Below are 22,354 nucleotides of genomic sequence, written 5' to 3'. Positions count from 1 at the left end.
GCTCGTTGTTGTGGTTCTGTTCGTCGAGTTGGAGGTTTTTGTTGCAAACGTTTCGTCCCCTGACTAGGCGACATATCAGTGCTTGGGAGCCTCCTTCGAAGCGCTTCTTTGGTGTTTCCTCCGGTGTTTATAGTGGTCTGTCCCTGCCGTTTCCGGTTGTCAGTTTCAGCTGTCCGCTGTAGTGGTTGGTATATTGGGTCCAGGTCGATGTGTTTGTTGATGGAGTTTGTGGATGAATGCCATGCCTCTAGCAACATGAATTCGACTGGGACAACACTACTATCATAGGGCAAGCCAGACAGAGAACAGCCAGGGAATTCCTAGAGGCATGGCATTCATCCACAAACTCCATCAACAAACACATCGACCTGGACCCAATATACCAACCACTACAGCGGACAGCTGAAACTGACAACCGGAAGCGGCAGGGACAGACCACTATAAACACCAGAGGAAACATCAAAGAAACGCTTCGCAGGAGGCTCCCAAGCACTGATGATGTCGCCTAGCCAGGGGACGAAACGTTTGCAACAAAAACTTCCAGCTCGGCGAACAGAACCACAACACCCATCTGTATATCAATGCCTCTAAAGTGCTGCCATTTGCTGTATACTTTCCTTTACATTTGATGTCCCAAAATGCATTACATTTCTCAAAATTAAATTCTATCTGCCATTTCTCTGCCCGACTTTCCAACTGATCTATATCTGCTGTATCCTTGCTCCGGTTTCCTCCCACAATCCAAAGATGTGCAGGTCAGGTGAATTGGCCATGCTAAATTGCCCGTAGTGTTAGGTAAAGGGGTAAATGTAGGGGTATGGGTGGGTTGCGCTTCGGCGGGTCAATGTGGACTTGTTGGGCCGAAGGGCCTGTTTCCACACTGTAATGTAATGTAATCTAATCTAATCAACAACCTTCCTGATTATCCACAACTCCACCAATTTTCATGTCATTTGCAAACTTACTAATCAAACCACCCACATTTTCATCCAAATCATGACATTAAACCAGAGGTCCCAGCACTGGTCACAGGCCTCCACTCAGAAAACACTCGTCCACAAAACTATTGTCTGTCTTCAGCCAAGCAAATATTTTTATCCAATTACTGTGGATCCAATGTGACTTAATCTTCTGGGTAAAAACAATGACTGCAGATGCTGGAAACCAGATTCTGGATTAGTGGTGCTGGAAGAGCACAGCAATTCAGGCAGCATCCAAGGAGCAGGACCAGCCTACCATTGTCAAATGCTTTACTAGAGTTCACATAGACAACATCCACTGTCGGACACTCATCAATCATCTTTCTCACTTCCTCAAACATTAAATAAATCAAAACAAAGTATGATCCACTCAGTCTACGTTTTTGACTTCTCCAGTAATAACATTAACTGGAATGACAAGACCACATCTCAAACAGTGTAGTTTTTGTCTCTTTAAGGAAGAATGTAAATAAATTGAAGAATATGCAGAGGAAGCATATTAAATTGATAACTGGAATGAGCAGGTTATGTTATAAGGACAGGTTGGACAAGCTTCTCCTTGTTTCTGTTTGCGTTCAGAAGGGTGAAGGGTGATTTAATTGATATGTGTAAGATCCTGAATAGTTTTGACAATGTGGATTATGGAAAGAATAAATGTTTCCTCTTGTGAGTCAGCCTCAAATTAGGACAGAGATGAGGAGAATTCTTTTCTCTCTGAATGCAACTCTGAAACTGGTTGCCTTAAAAAGCAGTAGAGGCAAGGTTAACAAATATTTTTAAGACAAAAGTGGATTGATTCTTGTTAGGCAGGGGAATCAAGGGTTATTGAGAGTAAATGAAAATGTGGAATTCAGAATACAAGAAATCAGCCATGATCTAATTGAATGGTGATGCATGTTCAAAGGACCAAAGGGTCTCCATCTGCTCCCGTTTACAGACATGAATAGCTTCCATTTTGTCCTCACAATCTCGTTAACCTTTAGCAATCAAACCACGCAGGCTTGTTGTAAATCCAATTCAGAGCAACTCTCATACCCTCTTCAATTCTCTATCTCACTCTAAATTAAAGATCCAATCCCAAAGCATAATGTTATAAACTGCATAAGCATACCATACTTCAGATCTTATGCCAATTGTACTTCTGTAATGCTGCCAGATTGGGAATTCAAGGACTTCAACAATGATGAAAGCAATGTGATAGATGTCCAGATGAGATATGAAGGATATCATACTGTTCCCTACTGTTAAAACATAGAACATAGAACAATACAGCGCAGAACAGGCCCTTTGGCCCTCGATGTTGCACCGACCTGTGAACTAATCTCAGCCCATCCCCTAAACTTACTCCATCATCATCCATGTTTAAATGCCCCTAATCTTAACTACATTGGCAGGCAGGCCATTCCATGCCCTTACCACACTCTGAGTAAAGAAATTGCCTGTGACATGTGTTTTAAATCTATCATCCCGCGATTTGTAGTTATGCCCCCTTGTACAAGCCAACGTCATCATCCTAGGAAAAAGACTTTCACTGTCTACCCTATCTAATCCTCTGATTATCGTGTATGTCTCTATAACATCCCCTCTTAGCTTTCTTCTCTCTAATGAGAACAGACCCAAATCTCTCAGCCTTTCCCTCCAGACCAGGCAACATCCTGATAAATCTCCTTTGCACCTTTTCCAATGCTTCCACATCCTTCCTGAAATATAGCGACCAGAACTATACACAATATTCCAGTGCAGCCGCACTAGTGTTTTGTATAGCTGCAGCATGACATTACGGCTCCAGAACTCAATCCCTCTACTAATAAAACCTAACACACTGTATACCTTCTTAACAGTACTATCAACCTGGGTGGCAACTTTCAGAGATCTATGTACATGGATTCCAAGATCCCTCTGCACATCCACACTACCAAGAATCTTTCCATTGTCCTAGTATTCTGCCTTCCTGTTATTCTTCCCAAAGTGAATCACCTCACATTTATCTGCATTGAACTCCATTTGCCACGTCTCAGCCCAATTCTGCAGTTCATCTAAGTCCCCCTGCAACATTCAACATGCACCCATACTGTCCTCTACTCCACCGAATTTGGTGTCATCTGCAAAATTACTAACCGATCCACCTATGCCTGTGTCCAAGTCATTTATAAAAATGACAAACAGCAGTGGTCTCAAAATCAAATCCTTGTGGCACACCACTAGTAACTAGATTCCAGGCTGAATATTTTCTATTAACCACCACTTGCTGCCTTCTTACAGAAAGCCAGTTTCTAATCCAAACTGCCAAATCACCCTCGATCCCATGCCTCTGCGTTTTCTCCAACAGCTTACCATGTGGAACCTTATCAAAGGCTTTACTGAAGTCCATGTACACCACATCAACTGCCCTACCCTCATCCACATGCTTGGTCACCTTCTCAAAAAACTCAGTGAGGTTTGTGAGACATGACCTGCCCTTGACGAAACCATGTTGACTATCTGCAAATTGTTACTTGCTAGATGATTATAAATCCTACCACTTATAATCCTTTCCAAAGGTTTTCCTACAACAGATGTAAGGCTCACTGGTCTATAATTACCTGGGTCATGTCTACTGCCCTTCTTGAACAAGGGCACAGCATTTGCAGTCCTCCAGTGCTCTGGTACTAAACTTGTAGACAATGATGACTCAAAGATCAAGGCCAAAGGCTCCAACATCTCCTCCCTAGCTTCGCCGAGAATCCTCGGATAAATTCCATTCAGCCCAGGGGACTTGTCTACTTTCACTCCTTCTTGAATTGATAACACCTCTTCCTTACTAACCTCGATCATTTCTAATCTAATATCCTGTAACTCATTCTTCTCTTCTCCTTTTCCTGAGTGAAGACAGATGAGAACTATTTGTTTAGCACCTCTCCGATCTCCACAGGGTCCACACACAACTTCCCACTTCTGTCTTTGTCTGGCCCTATTCCTACCCTAGTCATCCTTTTTTTCCTCACATACCTTCGGCTTTGTCTCCCTCCCTTAAATGACCATGTCACCACCTTCCTCCTTGACATCTCTACCCAGTTTCATCCCAGTTGCTTTCTTAAGTATGAGGCCCTCTAGCCCTCACCTCTCATCCCTCACCCCCTTACACTTACCCATGATAAATGGGTGATTCATGAAGGTCTATTCAAAATTGTTACGCACTTGATCCCTTATAAAATCAAACATTGGCATTCATATACAAAGACAACTAACATTTATTAACATCATTAAAAGCAGTCAATCAAATTGAGAATTTATAACCCTCATTCCATCCCACACCTGCCATCTCACATTGTGATAACCATAGGTATAGAAATAGCCATGTAGTAATGAACATATAATAGGATGGGATAAGCAATATATGCTTGCCCAGCAAGCAAAGCCCACATTATCTGAATTTTCTTTTGAAAGCTTAGCACTTCAAGTTGTCTTTGTTTTCAAACTCCTGGAACAGATATTTTTCAATTCTCTCAGACAAAAACAGACTTTATCTTTCAATATTTAAAGGGCCAGTTATTTAAATAAAACCCCACCTGCTGCCTGCTCAATGTTCCATTCTTGTCTTCACTTGCTGCCCACCCTGTGCTTCCAAACTTGCCGCTCTGGTCTCTGTCCCCATCTCCACTCGCTCAAACTCTGTTCAGCTTACTGTTTCATTCAGCACTCAGGCTGCTGAGGGTTGGTGAGGCAGCCAGGACTCATGAGTTGGGAGTGGGTAGCAAGATGATCGAGAAGAGGGGCAGTGCGCAGGAGGTGAACAAGGTGATGAGATGCTGCCAAGTGAGGCAACAAGGAGCAGCAACTGACAAGCATCCAAAACGTTGTTATTTTCCATAGGCATTGCTGTATTGTAGCAGTGATTTCACAGGCATGTAACAGTGTGGCTGCTGGGAGATCAAATGGAGCCTGAAAATAAACAATTTTCCTCTGGATAGTGTTGAACTTCTTAACTGTGATCCTATCCAACTGAGCCATGGATAGTTTATTAGATAGTATCACTACAGTGTGGGAAGAGGCCATTCAGCCCATCAAGTCTGCACCGACCCTCCAAAGAACCTTCCACACAGACCCAGCCTCCCCACCCTATCCCTGTAATCCCACATTTCCCATGGCTAACCCACTTAATCTGCACATCCCTGGACACTATTGGCAATTTAGCATGGCCAATCCACCTCACCTCACCTGCCCACCTTTGAACTGCAGGAGGAAACCAGAGCACCCGGAGGAAACCCACGCAGACACAGGGAGAACATGTAAAGTTCACACAGACACAGGGAGAACATGTAAAGTTCAAACAGACAGTTGCCTGAGGGTGGAATCGAACCCATGTCCCTAATACTGAGGCAGCAGTGCTAACCACTGCAGCCTTCCCTAATTTGAGCTTTGAACATTGTCAAGAGGGAACAGAGAGGGCAACCACTGCATATCACAAGCTGCTGGCTTGCTCTTGTCGTTACTGTCAGTATGACTGGCCCAGTTAAAGCTTTGATCAATTGGTGACCCTGACTCTGTTGGTGTGTGACTCATAGATTGTGGTTCTGTTCATGGTCAGGAAAGGCTGACGAGACATTTTTTGCTGTTTGGACACCCTTCAAATCCTCCTATTACTGGTATGGTTTATTTATCAGAGAGGTTAGAAAGACTGAACTTTGTGAAATAATCAGCAAACATCCCAGCGCTTGACCTTCTGATAGTTAGCAGCAGCTGCCAGTGGTTTCAAAGCTTTACAATAATATCTGAAGGCTGTATACAATAACAACTAAAATCCATGATCGATTTCCTCTTTATCATCTCATATTACACCATTCTGGGAAGATTGCATTTTCTTTAACCCACAGTGAACTCAGCTTTGCTAGGGCTCTCTGCTGCCATATCCAGCTAAATATTCCCTAATGTCAACATCGGCTTCCCTTATCTATTTTCCAACATTTAACTCTTGAGTCAACTTTGGCAGAATGTAATCTAAGTATCAATGTCCTTTTTTTGTTTTCACAAATAAGGCATACCCAAGCAATCATCCACGTAGTTAGGTGGATGCCAAGGCCATGGGAACATGGAGGTTAAGAGGGTAAATAACTGACACAGATCTACTACACTCTAGTCACAATGCTGTCAGGATCCACAGAAACATAACAATACAGAAAATGAGAAGGAATGAGGCACAGACGCACAGAATTTGTTTATAGTTCCCCTGTTAGTTGCCAACCAGCAAGAAAACAACGTTGTTACAAATTTAGCTCCTTAGTCCAGTCAACGGAGTTACTTTCAGTCAGCTTGGGTGGGGAAGGTGGCAGGAGATGGTAATGGTCTTGACACAGTATTAATTGGTGATTCATGCAACTTTATGTGCCTTTTCTTTTAATACACAAGGATTAACTTTCTTTGTTCACCACAATTCACTGAACTTTCTTGAGTTTTTGAAACTTGAAGGAATGCATAGTTGCTGTAAGTCAAGAATTGAGTGGCAATTTGTCTTTCTGTAATTTTCTCACTGAGTTGGTTTGGACAAGCTTCATCTACCAGTTGCACTGCAGTAACTCACCTAAGTTCCTTCACCTGTATCCTCAAAAACCATGATCTTTACCATCTAAAGAGACAAAGGCAACAAATATATGCAAATTCCACCACCTGAATGTTCCCCTCCAAGCCACATACCACCCTGACTTGGAAATATGCCATCGTTCTTTCAGCGTTGCTGGGTCAAAATGCTGGAGCTCCCTCCTGAGCAGCATAATGGGCATTCCTAAATCCAAGGGCTGCAGCATTCATGACAGCAGCTCACCACCACCTTCACCAGGGCTATAAGAGATGGCATTAAATGCACATATCCCTTAAATGAAAAAATAAAGGAAAAATGTTTATGCCTCATTTATTATCATTATAGGAATCTAACAACACCATAAGCAAAGGTGTTGCTCTTGCTTTTTTGTCATAAAAGTCCCCATTCAGTCTTGTAACTATGACCATGTTCTAAATCCCATAACTATTGGAAACAATGGGCACAATCTACATCAATGGAGCTGAGGTGGGGAAGGTCAAGAGTGTCAAGTTCCTACGAGTGATGATCACCAACAATCTGTCCAGCTCCTCCCATGTAGATGCAACAGTCAAGAAGGCACAACAATGCCTCTTCTTCCTCAGGAAGTTTGGGAAATTCAGCGAATCCATGAGGACCCTCACCAACTTTTACCGATGCACCACAGAAAGCAATCTACCTGGATCCATCACAGCCTGGTACAGCAACTGCTCTGCCCAGGACTGCAGGAAACTACAGATAGTTGTACACAAAGCTAAGACCATCCATAGAATCCATTTATATTTCCTGTTATTGGAGAAAGGCTCCCAACATCATCAAAATCCCTCACACTCCGTAATAGTCTCTTCCATTCGGCAGAACATACAGAAGCTTAAACACATGTTCCAGCAGTTTCAAGAACAGCGTCTTCCCCGCTCCAAATTCAAATCTAATGTTGATCTTGCTTTGTGCATCTCCTGTGCAGCTGTAACTTTCTAAACCTCACTCTGTCTATACACACTACAATATGTATGTCTTTGTATGTTATGATCTGCCTGTACTGCAAAACAAAAGGTTTCACTGTACTTAGGTACATCTGACAACAATAAATCAAATCAAATCAAATTGCAACCCTCTGTGCTCGTTGGTGCCAAGTTTGGAGGTGGAATTAATGACTAGTTCATGGTCTCTTGCCACCTCTGCTGGTACTAACCCTCCTTCGGGCAGGGCAGGAGTGTCGCTATGGGGCAAGTCAGCAACTAAATCCTGGTGACCTTCAGTCTCTGCTTCAAAGGGAGCTGCTGGTCTCTCCATGCCTGGTATCTCTTGGTCAGGGAGAAAGTGAGGACTGCAGATGTTGGAGATCAGAGTCAATAAGTCTGGCACTAGAAAAGCACAGCCGGTCAGGCAGCATTCAAGGAGCAGGAGAATCAACGTTTCGAGCATAAACTCTTCATCAGGAACATTCTTGAAGAAGAGCTCTTGGTCAGTGAGACTTCTCCCATTGAGGCCTTGACTCCATAGAAAGTAATCAGGAATCTGAATGCCTGATTGGCTGGCTTGGGGTGAACCTTCTCAAAAATAAAACAGGCATCCCACGTCTGTTGACAGTTCTCCAGGCTGCAGCTGAGACCCTTGACACCACAAAAAAGATTCCACCAGGGCATTCCCATTCCTGTGCCAACCTTTAACATTGCTCCATACTACACATTATACAACAGAAAAAATCCCACAGTTAAAACTGATTATACAGTTAAGTTACCTTTACAGTCACTTGAGTGAACATACTGTGGATAAAAGTCATATAGAGGCCAGATATGTAAGGAGGGTTTTTAAAAATTCATTGACAGAATGTGGGCCTTTCTGGCTAGGCCAGGATTTATTGTCCACCCCTAATTGCCCAGAGGGCAGTTAAGAGTCAGCCACATTGCTATAGATCTGGAGTCACACGTAGGCCAGACCAGGTAAGGATGGCAATTTCTTTTCCTAAAACCCAGATGGATTTTTCCAACAATCAACAATGGATTCATGGTCATCATTAAATTCTTACCTCCAAATTTTTTTGGGTTCAAATTCCGCCATCTGCTGTGGTTGGATTCGAACCTGGGTGCCCAGAACATTTTCTGGGTCTCTGAATTAACGATCCAGCAATTATACCACTAGGTCATCGCCTCCCTAATTACGGTAGTGGAGTTTTTTCCCGAAAGTTTGTTTTATTGAACGGCTGAGCTATATTGGTTCCAGTACTTTTCCAATCCAATTCTGCAAAAGTGCCAAAAGGCAACTTGCGCAGGTGGAATTCCCTACCTTTCACCTTGTGGTTTCTCCCTTCATCTCATACAACAAAGACTAGACGTGACTCCACACCACATGAAGGTCAGAAAATTCAGTGGTAATTGTGAATTTGACTGAAAGTGCTGGAAGGGCAGATGATGCGGAATATTGGAATAGTTTTACATTAGTGTAAGGTGATAACAAAGAGACAGACAATGCCTTGTGCTGAGCTAAATGAAGGACTTTAATTTATCCAGTACACATTACTTGGACTGAGAAGTTGCAACGTGTCCAGTTTCAATAATTGACATTCCTGAAATCTATGGTAGAGAGTGGTGCTAGATATTGTTCGCATACATACAGAATGCTCCTCACACAAAACCATATATAAAAGCATTGACACAAATCATGCAAATTCCAATATCCACAGTTTTGCATTTATACTTCAGCATCATTGTAGAATGTTAACCCAAAGCACTTCACAGAACCACAGGGAAATGTGGACATCTAGACAAAGGGGGAGACTTCAAGTGAGGTGACGAGTCAGGTTTTGATGAGAATCTGAAAGGAAGAGAGAGATGTGGCAAAATGTGAGCTGGGAGGCTGAAGGCAAATTGATCAAAGCAAATGGAAAGTGGGTGAAAGCACGAGAGAAGGAGATAGGTTAGTGTGAGGGCATGAGATTGAGCATAACAGGGTCTAGGGCAGCCATGGTGAACATTAAAAACAAAGCATCAATCTGATCAAGACTCGAAATTGTTAACATAGCCAGCTGGGTGCAAATCCCAAAAAGAAACATTATTGACCCGGAAGAAGTTTTCAACCAGCTGTCTGACTAGCAATCACATTTGCGAAAACAAACTCAGAATGATGGAATAAAGCCAATTCTAAACGTTTGCAACGGTTACTGTGTTTCTGGATTTGCTCAATGAAACCAGCAGAACTGTACGGGAAAGACATTGCAACCATCAAGGGAACAGAAAGAGAAAACAGGGCACATCCGATCACCTTACCTTGACAGTGCAACCAATGTCAATCTCTGACCAGCGCGTGATTAGTTACGGACCTGAGTCTGGACTGTAAGCAGTGGCACACACACACACAGAGCCAGAGACACTTCCGTTTCTCTGTTTACTTTCTTACTAAATGTTTCTGACCCTCACCCACCTCCTGTGCAGCATTGGAAGCTTGTCCCATTTGGAAGACACTTGTCTCAGCAAAGCTGTGAAAAAAGACACTTCCTGTGAAAGTGTTTGCCAAAAATAATATTCATTGTTCTTGGAGGAGCTCAGTTTTCCCCGACTCCTCACCCAGAAGAGCAAATTGATTGACATCTGGAAATTTAACCCCTCTTTTCTTTTTCCCCAGCAAATAGCAAAATTATATCCTCTTCTCCAGAAAAACAGTGACATATCAAATGTGGGAGCTGCCACCCAGTGGCACTTATCATTGCAGTTAGCTTGAATCTGTTTGTGTGCTTCTTATTCAAAATGAAATTAATTCAGTCAACACACCTGATCAGAAAGGTTTGTAACCATTTACAATGTAATGCTTTCTTCAGTGAGTAATTCACCACTACACGTACCAATGCCATGTATCATACACTTTCTATTCATTTTGTCCATTTTTTAAATCAGATTTTTAGTGCTAGTACCTTTGACACAACATTTCACCATTCACCATTCACCATTCACTTCCTTGAGTAGTCAAGAAGTAAACTCAAACAGGTTGTTACGTTGAGTGATCTGACTGCACAGCAGGAGAGGAAGACAAAAGCAGGAGCGGGAGTGGTAGAGGATTTATTAGTTAGGGGAACAGACAGGTTCCACAGACGTAACTTCAGGATGGTGTGTGTCTTCCATAGCACCAGGCTCAGGGAAGTCACTGAGTGGCTGCAGGTACCCTGAAAGGAGAGGGTGACAGCACAGAGATCATGGTACACATTGGTGCCAATAGTATAGATAGAATGAGGGATAAAGTCTTGCATCAGAAATTTAGGGAATTCGACAGTCAACTAAAGAGCAGGTTGTAATCTCTGGATTATGCCTGGTACCAGCAAATGCAGAAATAGAGGTACAGGGCAGGTGTAAGTGTGGCACAGGAGTTGCTGCAGGAGGGAGGGTTTTAGTTTCCTGGATCACTGGGACTTTTTCTGGGAAAGGTGGAAGTTCTACAGGGGGACAGTGTGCAACTGAACCAGAGTAGGCTTAACATCCTTGTGTTGGTGGTGGTGGCGAACGGGCTCCTAGCACTGCTGGGAAGGATTTAAACCAGCTTAGAGGGAATACGGACATGGTGCATTCATTCAGTACAGTAGAAAAGGAATCAAGGCAGAGGGTGCTCAGTCATATTGAGTGTCCAGAGTATTTTTAGATTAGATTAGATTACTTACAGTGTGGAAACAGGTCCTTTGGCCCAACAAGTCCAGACCGCCCTGCCGAAGCGCAACCCACCCATACCCCTACATTTACCCCTTACCTAACACTACGGGCAATACAGGTATTGTAGGTAAAACAGATAAATTCAGGATGTAACTTGACACATGGATTTATGATGTGGCTATCACAGAGACATAGTTTAGGACTGGCCACTCATCCTTCTGAGGTGGTGGTATTGCATTACTAATTCAGGTGCCGATTACTGCAATAAGAAGGGATGATATCTTGGAAGGGTCTTCAAATGAGGCTTTCTTGGGAGACCTGTTTCTGAGGAACGGAAAGGGGGCAGTCACACTGATGGGAGTGTATTATAGAACCCAAAACAACAGGCAATAGAGAAGCAGAAATGTGGTCAATTCACTGGTGTGTAGAAAAAATAAGAGGGTAATTATATTGGGAGATATCAATGTCTCCAGCATTAATTGGGATCGTCATAGTGCAAGGGTATAGAGGGGGCAGACTTCTTGAAATCTATTGAGAAGAGCCCTTTAACATAGAGGTGAATAAGGGATGGGGCAGTGCTGTACCTGGTTCTGGGCAATGAAGCTAGATTGGAGCTCAAAGTGGCAGGGGGAGTATTTTAGTGATAGTGACAAACAGCATAGATTTTAAGTAGAACAGTGGTGGGGAGGGGGTGGGACATGGAACTGGCAAGAGTACAGGCCAAACATGTTCCCTTTTGGGTGAAATATAGTAGCAACAGGCCAGAGAACCCCGAATGTCGAGGAATATTCAGGACTGGATAAGAAGGAATAGAGAGGCTTTGGTACCAGGTATCTGATCACATGATATCGGGTGAGCTGGCAAGATGGATACAGAACTGGCTTAGTCATAACAGACAGAGGGTAGTAGCGGAAGGATGCTTGTCGCAACGGAGGGTTGTGACTAGTGGTGTTCCACAGGGATCAGTGCTGGGACCTCTGCTGTTCATGGTCCAGATAAATGATTTGCAGGAAAACGTAGCTTGTCTAATTAGTAAGTTGGCAGATGATACAAAGATTGGTGAAGTTGCAGTTAGTGATGAGGATTGTCAGAGGATATAGCAGGATATAGATCAGTCTGAAGCATGGGCAGGAAATGGCATTTGGAGTTTAATCTGGACAAATATGAGGTGATGCATTTTGGAAGGTCATGTGCAGATGGAAATTATACAGTGAATGGCAGAACCCTTACGAGTATTGACATGCAGAGGGATCTGGGTGTGCAGGTCGACAGATCACTGAAGATGACAGCGCAAGTAGATAAGGTAGTAACAAAGGCCTCTGGCATGCTTACCTTCATTGGAAAGGGCATTGGGTATAAGGATAGGCAAGTTATGCTGCAGCTTTAGTTCGGCCACACTTGGAATATTGCATACAGTTTGGATCACCACACTACCAGAAGGATGTGGATGCTTTGGAGAGGGTACAGAAAAGGATGTTGGCTGGTATTAGGGACTTTAGCTATGAAGAAAGGTTGGACAGAGTGGGTTTGCTTTCACTGGAATGCAGGAAGTTGAAGGGTGATCTGATACAAGTTTATAAGATTATGAAAGGCATGGATGGAGTAGAAAGTATGTGGCTTTTCCCAGGGTGGCTGAGTCAATTATTAGAGGACACAGGTTCAAGGTGTGAGGGAGGGATGCTTAAAAGAGATATGTGAGGCAAGTTTTTCACACAAAGGGTGGTGAGTGCCTGCCAGAAGGGGTGATGGAAGCAATAGCAGTGTTCAAGTAGTATCCGGACGTATACATGAATAAGAAGGGAATAGAGAGATATGGAGACTCTCAGTGAAGCTGGTTTTAGTATGGAGGGACAAAATATGTTGGTGCAGGCTTGGAGGGCAGAAAGGCCTGTTATTGTGCTGATTTGTTCTTTATTCTTTGTTCTTTTAACAAAGGAAGCAAATCAATACAGACCTTAATGGAGCATAGAAAGCGTAGGAATGAACTTAAGAAAGCATTTAGGAGAGCAAAGAGGGGGCATTTAAAAACTCCCATGGTAAGATTAGGGAGAATCCAAAGATAACGGTTAAATACGTGAAGTGGAAGAGGCTAACCAGGGAAAGAGGGACTAGGGACCAATCTTTGGTAGGAGGGCTGGTACGGCGTTGAGCAAGTACTTCGCATCTGCCTTTAATTTGGAGAAAGAGGACTTTGGCACAGAATTCAGGAAGATGGGCTATGAGGTTCTTCAGCAGTTCGACATAGGGAGTGAGGAAGTATGGCAGGTTCAAAAATGACCAGATCCCCAGGTCCCTGATATGTTGTATCCCAGGCTATTGAGGCAGTTGAAGGAGGAGATTACAGGAACCCTGAACTAAATTTTGAATTCCTCTCTGGCCATTGGGGAGGTGTAAGAGGACCAGAGGACAGTTTCTCAAGAAGGATGACAGGAATAAACCAGGGAATTACAGACCAGTGAATCTCCCAACCATGGTAGGGGAAAATATTGGAGAAAATTCTGAAGGACAAAATGACTCTCCACTTGGAGAGACTACATATGATCAGGATTAGTCAGCTTGACCTTGTCAGAGGGAGGTCATGTCTATCAAATCTCTGAATTTTTTTAAGGAGGTGACCAGGTGTGCAGATGAGGGTAGTGCAGTTGATATAGTTTATGTGGATTTTAGCAAAGCATTTAACAAAATTCTACATAGGAGCCTGATAAAAAAAGGTTCCTGGGTAACTTAGAAAGTTTTATCTAAAATTGGCTTAGCGACAGGAGACAGAGGCTGATGGTAGAAGGTTGCTTGTGTGACTGCAGGCAGGTGTCCAGTGACATACCACAGGGATCAGTACTGAGTCCCATACTCTATATAAATGACAAAGAAGAAAATGCGAGGGCGAAGTGATGTCAGTTTGTAGATGACACGAAGATTGGCCATATCGTTGATAATGAGGAAGAAGGTCCTAGGTTACAGGAAGATATAGTTGGATTGGTCAGATTTGTAGATGGGTGACAGATGTAACTTAACACTGATAAGTATGAGGTGATGCAATTTGGAAGAAGTGACAAGACAAGGGAGTACTCAATGAATGGCTAGACACTAGGAAGTTCAGAGGAACGGGGGATTTTGGAGTAGTTTTCCTTAAATCACTGAAGGCAGCAGATTAATAGGGTAATTAAGGCATAAGGGATATGCCTTTATTCATCAAGCATTGATTATAAGAGCAAGGAGGTTATGTTGGAGCTGCATAGAACTTTGGTTAGGTCACAGCTGATGTACTACGTGCAGTTCTGGTCATAACACAAGGGTACAGATGTGAATGCACTGAATAGGGTGAAGACGAGATACGCTAAGATGTTGCCCGAGATAAAGCACTAGCCAGAAAGGGAGGCCGGATAAGCATGGGCTGTTTTCTACAGAGCAAAAAAAGACTGAGGTGGGGACCTATCAGAGGCGAATAAGGTTATGAGGGACATGGATAGGGTGAATAGAAATCAGCTGCTCCTAAGTTAAAGGGTCAAAAACAAGAGGGTATAATTTTAAGGTGAAGAGCAGGAAGTTTGGAGGGGATTTCAAAAACATTTTTTTCAGCCAGAGGGTGGTGGGAGATCTGGAACATCCTGCCTGGGAGGGTGGTTGAGGCAGGAAACCTCACAACCTTTAAAAAGTACTTGGATGAGCATTGAAGTGTCATAACAGTGAAGGCGATGGGGCTAGTGTGGGAAAGTGGGACTAGTTCAGATTAAAAATATTTTTTATTGGGACAGACAGATGGGACAAAGGGCCTCATCTGTATTGCATGATTCTATGATTTCCTTAATCTGACTATCTGACTGCATACCCTAAAGAACTCAGTTCAAATTCCAGTCTCAATTCTCAGTTAAATATCCTGCCACAGCACAGAAAGGCATCATTTGTCAAGCAAGGGCTTTACCATTTAAGTACTGCGCTTGAGCAGTGTCCATATGGGTGCTATGAACTCACACTAGCCCAGCCACAATCAATAACAGTTCATTGAAGGCCATAATCCTAATCAATGACTTTCAGACACTCCAAGTGTTTTTTTTTTGTAAATCAATAACAAGTGTGCCACATGCACATGTAAATATGTTAGATTGAAAAGAAAATCCCAGCAGAAATCCAAAAAGCACCAAATCCAGAACACAAACTGTTTTGTTTTGTCTTCATCTTGAATCAACGATATCACAAATAGCTACCTACTTTTCGGAACTAGATTGCTGACATTTACTCCTTTGTTCCACTGAACAAGTGCCCCAGAGTGAGGTCATGAATCAGATATTCCCATTTCATCAACCTACACTAAACACCTTCCTTTCCCTTAGCTACAGGCTCCTACAAGCAGCAGACTTCATATTTCATACCACCTTTTCGGAATTATTGCTAATGTCTCTGAATGACTAATGATCTGGGGACAAGGATTCAAATCCCTCTACCACAGTTAGCAAAATTTAAATTCAATCAGTAAATTCAATTAAATAAAATTAATGAATGCAGAATAGAAAGCTAGTTTCAATAATGAAGCCTGGAAATTAACATTGATTGCAGGAAATACCCATCTGGTTCACTAATGAACTTAAGGGAAGGAAATCTGCCACCCATACCATTGTAGCTATTTATAACCAATCTGTTCAGGCATGAATGAAACACATTTGGAGCAGGTGGGCCTCCTAGCCCAGAGTTAAGGACACCACTACTGCAAACAGCGCCCCTCCTTACCTGCCATATATTGTAGCGGTACTGAAGGGGTTAATGCTCATGTTACTTTGGTTCCACCCATGTCATATACAGTCTGTTGTAGGGAAACAAGGAATCTATTGTAGCATTGAAGAGGGCAGATGTATCTGACCCAGTTTCATAAGGTCTTTTTTATTTGTGCCTGACTAAATGTAGTTGTACTGTTACTATTTGTAATAACCCTGCTTGTTATCTAAGAACAGTGTTTCTTCTGTAGATGCTCTATGGTGACATATTCTCTATCACTAATCACGGGATGCGTCCAAGACAAAGCCTAGAATGAGCAGATTGCTTTATGAGGTAACACCAGACAGGCTTGGCCTGTATCCTCTGGAGTTTAGATGAGTCAGTGGTGATTTAATTGAAACATATCAGATCCAAAGGGGATCTGACTGTGTGAGTGTTGAAATATGTTTCCTCTTTCGGGAGATCTAGAGCTAGGGTCACAGATTGAAAAACAGGGAAACATTTTTTTCTCTCAGAGAATTGGAATTTGTTTCCTCAAAAGGCAGTGGATGCAGAATCTTTAAATATTTTTAGGCAGAGGTGGTAGATTCTTTAGTACCATGGAGATGCTAGATCCCTTATTGTCCATGATATATATAAACTGTATAAATGAGCATGTGATAAGTAAGTTTGCGGATGACACAAAGATTGACTGGGTCATGAATAATGAGGAAAAAAGGCCATAGGTTACAAAAAGATAGAGATGAATTGGTCACATGGGCAGATGAGAGGCAGATGGAATTTAACTGTGATAAATGTGAAGTGAGGTACTTTAGAAGAAGTAACAAGGCAAGGGAGTACTCAATGAATGACAGGACACTGGGAAGCTCAGGGGAACAGAGGGATCTTGGGGTATTTGTGCACAGATCCCTGAAGGTAGCAGAACAAGTTAACAGGGTAATTAAGAAAGCATAGGGGACACTTGCCTTTATCGATTGTGGAATAGGTTATAAGAGCGGGGAAGTTATGTTGGTACTGTCAAAAACGTTGTTTAGGCCACAGCTGGAGTAGTGTGCAGTTCTGGTCACTACCATTAGGAAAGATGTGGCTGCGCTGGAAAACATGCAGAGGTTGGATGATGGCTCAGTGGCTAAAACTGCTGCGTCACAGCATCAGGGACACAGATTCAATTTTAGCCTTGGGTGGCTCTGTGGTGTTTGCACATTCTCCTCATATCTGTATCACACTCTGACTCTATATTTGGGGATATGCAGCCATGGTCTTATTGACCAGTGGAGCCAGCTTGAAGGACCAAATAGCCTATCCTTGTTCCTTGCTTTAATGTTCATAAAGTAAAGACAAAGAAGGATTGGTAGGAGCAACCTATCTCAGACAAGACTTAGCCAGTGATTCATACTGGTAGATGACCGAACCAGGTACCAGGAATGGTGACCTGGTAAAATACCATCCTTAGAGTGGTGCTGGAAAAGTACAGCAGATCAGGCAGCATCAGAGGAGCAGGAAAATCGGCGCTTCGGGCAAAAGCCCTTCATCGTTCCTGATGTCGATTTTCCTGCTCCTCGGATGCTGCCTGACCTGCTGTGCTTTTCCAGCACCACTCTAATCTTGACTCTGATCTGCAGCATCTGCAGTCCTCACTTTCGCTTAAAATACCATCCTTACCTAGTTTGGCCTACAAGTGACAACAGATCCACAGTAATATAGTCAACTTTTAATTGACATCTAAAATAGTCTCGGAAGTTACTCAGATCAAGGGCAATTACATTTTGGGCAACAAAAGCTGGCCTTACCTCCTCTGCCCACACCACACAAAAAAACCCCAAACATTATAAAACAAAACATGACACCAAATCACAGAAAGGGAAATTCAGTCAGTTTCGAAAATTTTAAAAAGTGCATTATAACAGAAACATGAAGCTTGAGAAGTACATTTGGAGCTTAGAACTTAGACACAGGTATCAATAGTGGAGCAATTAAAATTAGAGATATGCATGAGGCCAGAATTAGATGGACAAACATCACTCAACTATTTGAACTGTTCTTTGCAAATTCTTTACTCAGTAAATCTGTGAAGAATGCTAGAGGATTTCTATTTCCTCATCTGCCCATTTATGTGGCCAATAAACTGCAGAGACAAGTCTACGGTCAGCCAACTCATGAACTGATTGATTGATCCATAAAGTTAGCTGCAATTGTTTTTGTGTGGGTATCCTACCTCATTGTCTGACCTTATCAAAACACAGCAGATATATTTGGACTATAAATAGGAATTTGCTAAGAAAATAAACAGGCTGATCTGGTTTACGAACTATATCAATTGCCAATGGGATCAGTATTGAAAACAGCATTGGGGTTGGGGGTGATGGCGGGGATATGGCAATTTGAGTGACAGCTGGGGAGTTGACATTGGTGAAGAAGGAAGAGATAAACAACAGACAAACTAGGATTACATCAGAGCAGCAACAAAGGGTTAGACTATAAACCATTAAACATAGGAGCAGATGTAGGCCAGTCAGTCCAATGAATTTGCTCTGCCATTTAATGAAATCATGGATAATCCTCAACTCTACTTTCCTGCCTACAAGATTCAAGTTAGGAATGTGATGGAATATTCCCCATATATTTGGATGGATGAAACTCCGAGCTGAAAATGTGTTGCTGGAAAAGTGCAGCAGGTCAGGCAGCATCCAAGGAACAGGAGAATCGACGTTTCGGGCATAAGCCCTTCTTCAGGAATGAAGAATGGGATATGCAGCCATGGTCTTATTGACCAGTGGGGCTGGCTTGAAGGGCCAAATAGCCTATCCTCATTCCTGAAGAAGGGCTTATGACCGAAACGTCGATTCTCCTGTTGCTTGGATGCTGCCTGACCTGCTGCGCTTTTCCAGCAACACATTTTCAACTCTGATCTCCAGCATCTGCAGTCCTCACTTTCTCCTCCTGGATGAAGCTCCAACAACACTTGAGAAGTGTTGACATCATCCAGGACAAAGCAATGTCATTGGCATCATGTCCACAACATCCACTCCTTCCACCACCGACACTCAATAACAGGGCAGTGTGTACTATCTGCACGATGCACTGCAGAAATTCACCAAAACTTCTTAGCTAGCACCTTCTATAACCAAATCCATTTCCACCTAGAAGGACAAGGACAGCTGCAAGTTCTCCTCCAAGCCTCTCACCATCTTGACTTATATATCACCATTCCTTCCCTGTTGCTGGGTCAAAGTCCTGGATCCCATTCCGAAGGACATTGTGGGTTAACCCACAGCACACGGGCTTTCAGCAGTTCCTTTTTTTTTTCCCTGTAACTTGTATTTTGTTTATAGATTAGATTGATTGGCTCACAGAGTTGGTTCACATAGCACTACAATGGATCTGTTAGCAAGTGGCACGCATTGAAGGAACTGCATTTTTCTTAGACCTGGACAACCATTCCAAGCAATTGAAGCATTATATATAAAAACATTTCCAGCCTCCCCAGTGACCAGTGAACTGTAAAATGTATCCAGTATTCCAACATCTGTCTCCATTTGTAAAATTGGATGCATTCCATCTAGTGCAAGAATCTTACAAATGTACAGTGCGGCTTTTAAATTTGAAATCCTCACTTGATGGATTACTGCTATTTGCTCCATGCATTCCTCACTACTGCACTTTCTAGATTGGAAAATACCGAAGGTGTTTTATAAAGTCTCTTTTATTGCTTCGGGGTGTCTGTGTGTGACACCTTAACAAAAATAAGTATTTCACAAATTCAACTCTGGTAGTTGCTGTTAAGACAGAATAAAACTTACAGCAATTGTACAGCACATACTATCCTAATATACACTCAATGACTTTCTTCACTGCAACATTTCAATATCTCAGTAGAATTGGCCCTGAATTCTGCCAAAGAAAAGTCAACGTAAAATAATTCGAAAAACACAAAAGACAAATTTGGCAATTATTGACTATAATTCTCCATGCAGTTGCTATATTTAGCCACTGGATGGTGTGTACCCTAAGGTTTCCTGGCTTCAATCATCAAAAGCTGGAAGTTCAGAAGAGTTTTCCAGTATGGTATAACCAGTTAGGCGGATCTAAATCCACCCAGATGAATCTTAGCGGAAAAAGATACAAGGCCTCTTAGGAAATAACTCTTCCAATTTTCTTTGTTGTATTTTCTCTAGTTTATGGTGTTGTGTTGCAATTAAATACATGCTTCGATAAAACTTACTGTTGGAATGCAGGAAACATAACAGCCAATCAAAATCTTTCGACCACAATGTAATAATAACTTGATACTGTGTCTCTGTGATATTGATTGTGGGATCAATATTGATTAAGAAGCAGGGATAACACCTCACCCTCCTTCAAAATGGTCCCACGGGATCTTTAGCGGATGCCATTTGTTATATGATACCCAAACAGGTAGTTTGAGCCTCAGTTTAGAAACTGATCTGAAAGACAGTATGTCCATGGGTGTAGCACCCCCTCAGTACAATACTCAGTTTTGCTCTTTGCACTCACACCCTTGAACTTGAAAATTTAGAAGTCAGAGTGGCTGTAAGATACGACAATAAGTTATTGGCATAGGATGAGATCAGTTAGTCCATCAACTCTGCTCCATCAATCAATCATGGCTGAGTGACAACAACAGAGCTACACATAACATATGGGAAGGATAACATTGGAACTGGCCTAGATTTTCCTTGTTTTAATCATGTTGAATTTTCCTATTTTTTTTGTCAAAATGTCATTTTCAAGGATATTCATGGTAGGTAGTCTGCCACGGCCTATTGCCTCAGACATTGGCTTTCTCTTCACTCATTAGTTATGGAACCAGTCTATCTGGCATGGGCTCATGCAGGAGCAGTAATGAAAGGGCTCACCATGATGAGGACTTTGTGACATTCATGCTGTTGCTGTTACTGTGATATCTAACCCTGCTCCACAGCATTTCAGGTACTGCGAGCTAGGAGCTGTACTCCTGTACCTTTCAATCTTAATAAAAGGTGCAAGAAGGGAAGATGCCATACTGCTCATTCTTCAGGGACTTGGAGATCCTGGTGGTCAAGGTGGCCATGAGGAGGGAAGAAGATGACTGCTCATGTGGAGGTTCTGACATCTCCCTGTCCAACGAGCTGATGAGCTCCATAGGACTGTTCTTCGACTCCAGTTCAAACTCATTCTAATCCCAAACAAGTTTTCACCCCCTTATGCACACTAATTCCCTCTCTTATGTAGCTACTACTGGGATCTGATACAAGAAGAAGCCCAGCACTGCCCACACTGAGCTCAACTCCACTTCTGGGAAGAAGCTATTCAACCCTTAGAGGCTGCACCAGCAAGGGTTCAGCCCTCACCCTGCCCCACCTCAGGCAGGGCACACTTTCTAGGTTAGAATCAGGAACAACATTGAATCATCAGATGATACAGTACAGAAGTGGTCCTTGGACCATTAAATCCGTAGACAGCTGCCAACACTAGTCCCAGTTTCCTGCACTTGCCCATGGCCTTGAATGTTATGACACATCAATGCTCATCCAAGTACCTATTAAAGGCAGTGATGTTACTCGCCTCAACTCCCCTCACAGGCAGTGCAGTCCAGATTCCCAGCATCCTCTGAGTGAAACCAGTGAGCTCTTCTCTGCTGTATCTCTGGAGCTGGACAAGGAAGAAACATTCCAGGTCTCTGGAATTTTTAGGACTGTCAGAGACCGGGCATCTGCTCAAATCCAGGCAGATGACAATCCCATGATTTCAACCATTAATGACTTCGTCAAACTGCACAGAGCAACACAGGAATAGCATTTATTACTCGCTCCCTAATTGCCCTTGAGAAGGTAGTGATGAGCTGTCTTCTTGAACCACTGAAATCTACATACTGCAGGTTGACCCACAATTCCTTGAGGGAGGGAATTCCAGGATTTCACTCAGCGATAGCAAAAGAATGGCAATATTGAAACGAATTGAATTGAATTGAATGAGGTTTATTGGCGCATGGACTCACATGAGTACAGTGAAAAGGACAATGAACAAAGAAAATTTACAGCTCAGGAACAGGCCCTTCGGTAGTCCAAGCCTGAGCTGATCCAAATGTACTGTCTAAACCTGCCGGTCAAGTCCTAAATATTTGTATCCCTCTGCTCCCCACCTACTCATACATCTATCCAGACGCATCTTAAATGAATCTACCATGCCTGCCTCTACCACCTCTGCTGGCAACGCGTTCCAAACGCCCACCACCCTCTGTGTGAAGTACTTACTGCGTGTATCCCCCTTAAACTTTCCACCTCTCACCTTGAAAGCGTAACCTCTCGTTATTGAATCCTTCACCCTGGGAAAAAGCTTGTCTCTATCCACCCTGTCTATACCCTTCATGATTTTGTAGACCTCAATCAGGTCCCCCCTCAATCTCCTTTTTTCGAATGAAAATAAACCTAACCTCTTCATAGCTTGCACATTCCATACCAGGCAACATCCTCGTAAACCTT

At 42.8% G+C, this 22,354-nt stretch overlaps 1 protein-coding gene across 5 annotated transcripts in view; it reads right to left on the bottom strand.

Moving 5' to 3' along the window:
- LOC122550083 (integrin beta-1-like) overlaps nt 1-10,089 on the bottom strand; it is a 279,698-nt gene extending 269,609 nt beyond the window's left edge. Inside the window, exon 1 of one of the 5 annotated variants that reach the window (XM_043690619.1) lies at nt 9,952-10,089. In XM_043690619.1, coding sequence (XP_043546554.1) covers nt 9,952-9,981 — 30 coding nt within the window. In that variant the 5' untranslated portion in view covers nt 9,982-10,089. Of the gene's footprint in view, nt 1-9,797; nt 9,913-9,951 lie in introns of those variants that run through there. The other 4 variants (XM_043690612.1, XM_043690614.1, XM_043690616.1 and 1 more) reach the window with 4 other exon arrangements.
- Between the last annotated feature and the right edge of the window lie 12,265 nt (nt 10,090-22,354).

The sequence above is a fragment of the Chiloscyllium plagiosum genome, chromosome 5, assembly GCF_004010195.1.
Source record: "Chiloscyllium plagiosum isolate BGI_BamShark_2017 chromosome 5, ASM401019v2, whole genome shotgun sequence".
In the NCBI taxonomy this organism is placed as follows: domain Eukaryota; kingdom Metazoa; phylum Chordata; class Chondrichthyes; order Orectolobiformes; family Hemiscylliidae; genus Chiloscyllium; species Chiloscyllium plagiosum.
Note: the sequence above shows the minus strand (reverse complement) of the source record. Positions and strands in the feature narration are given on the sequence as shown.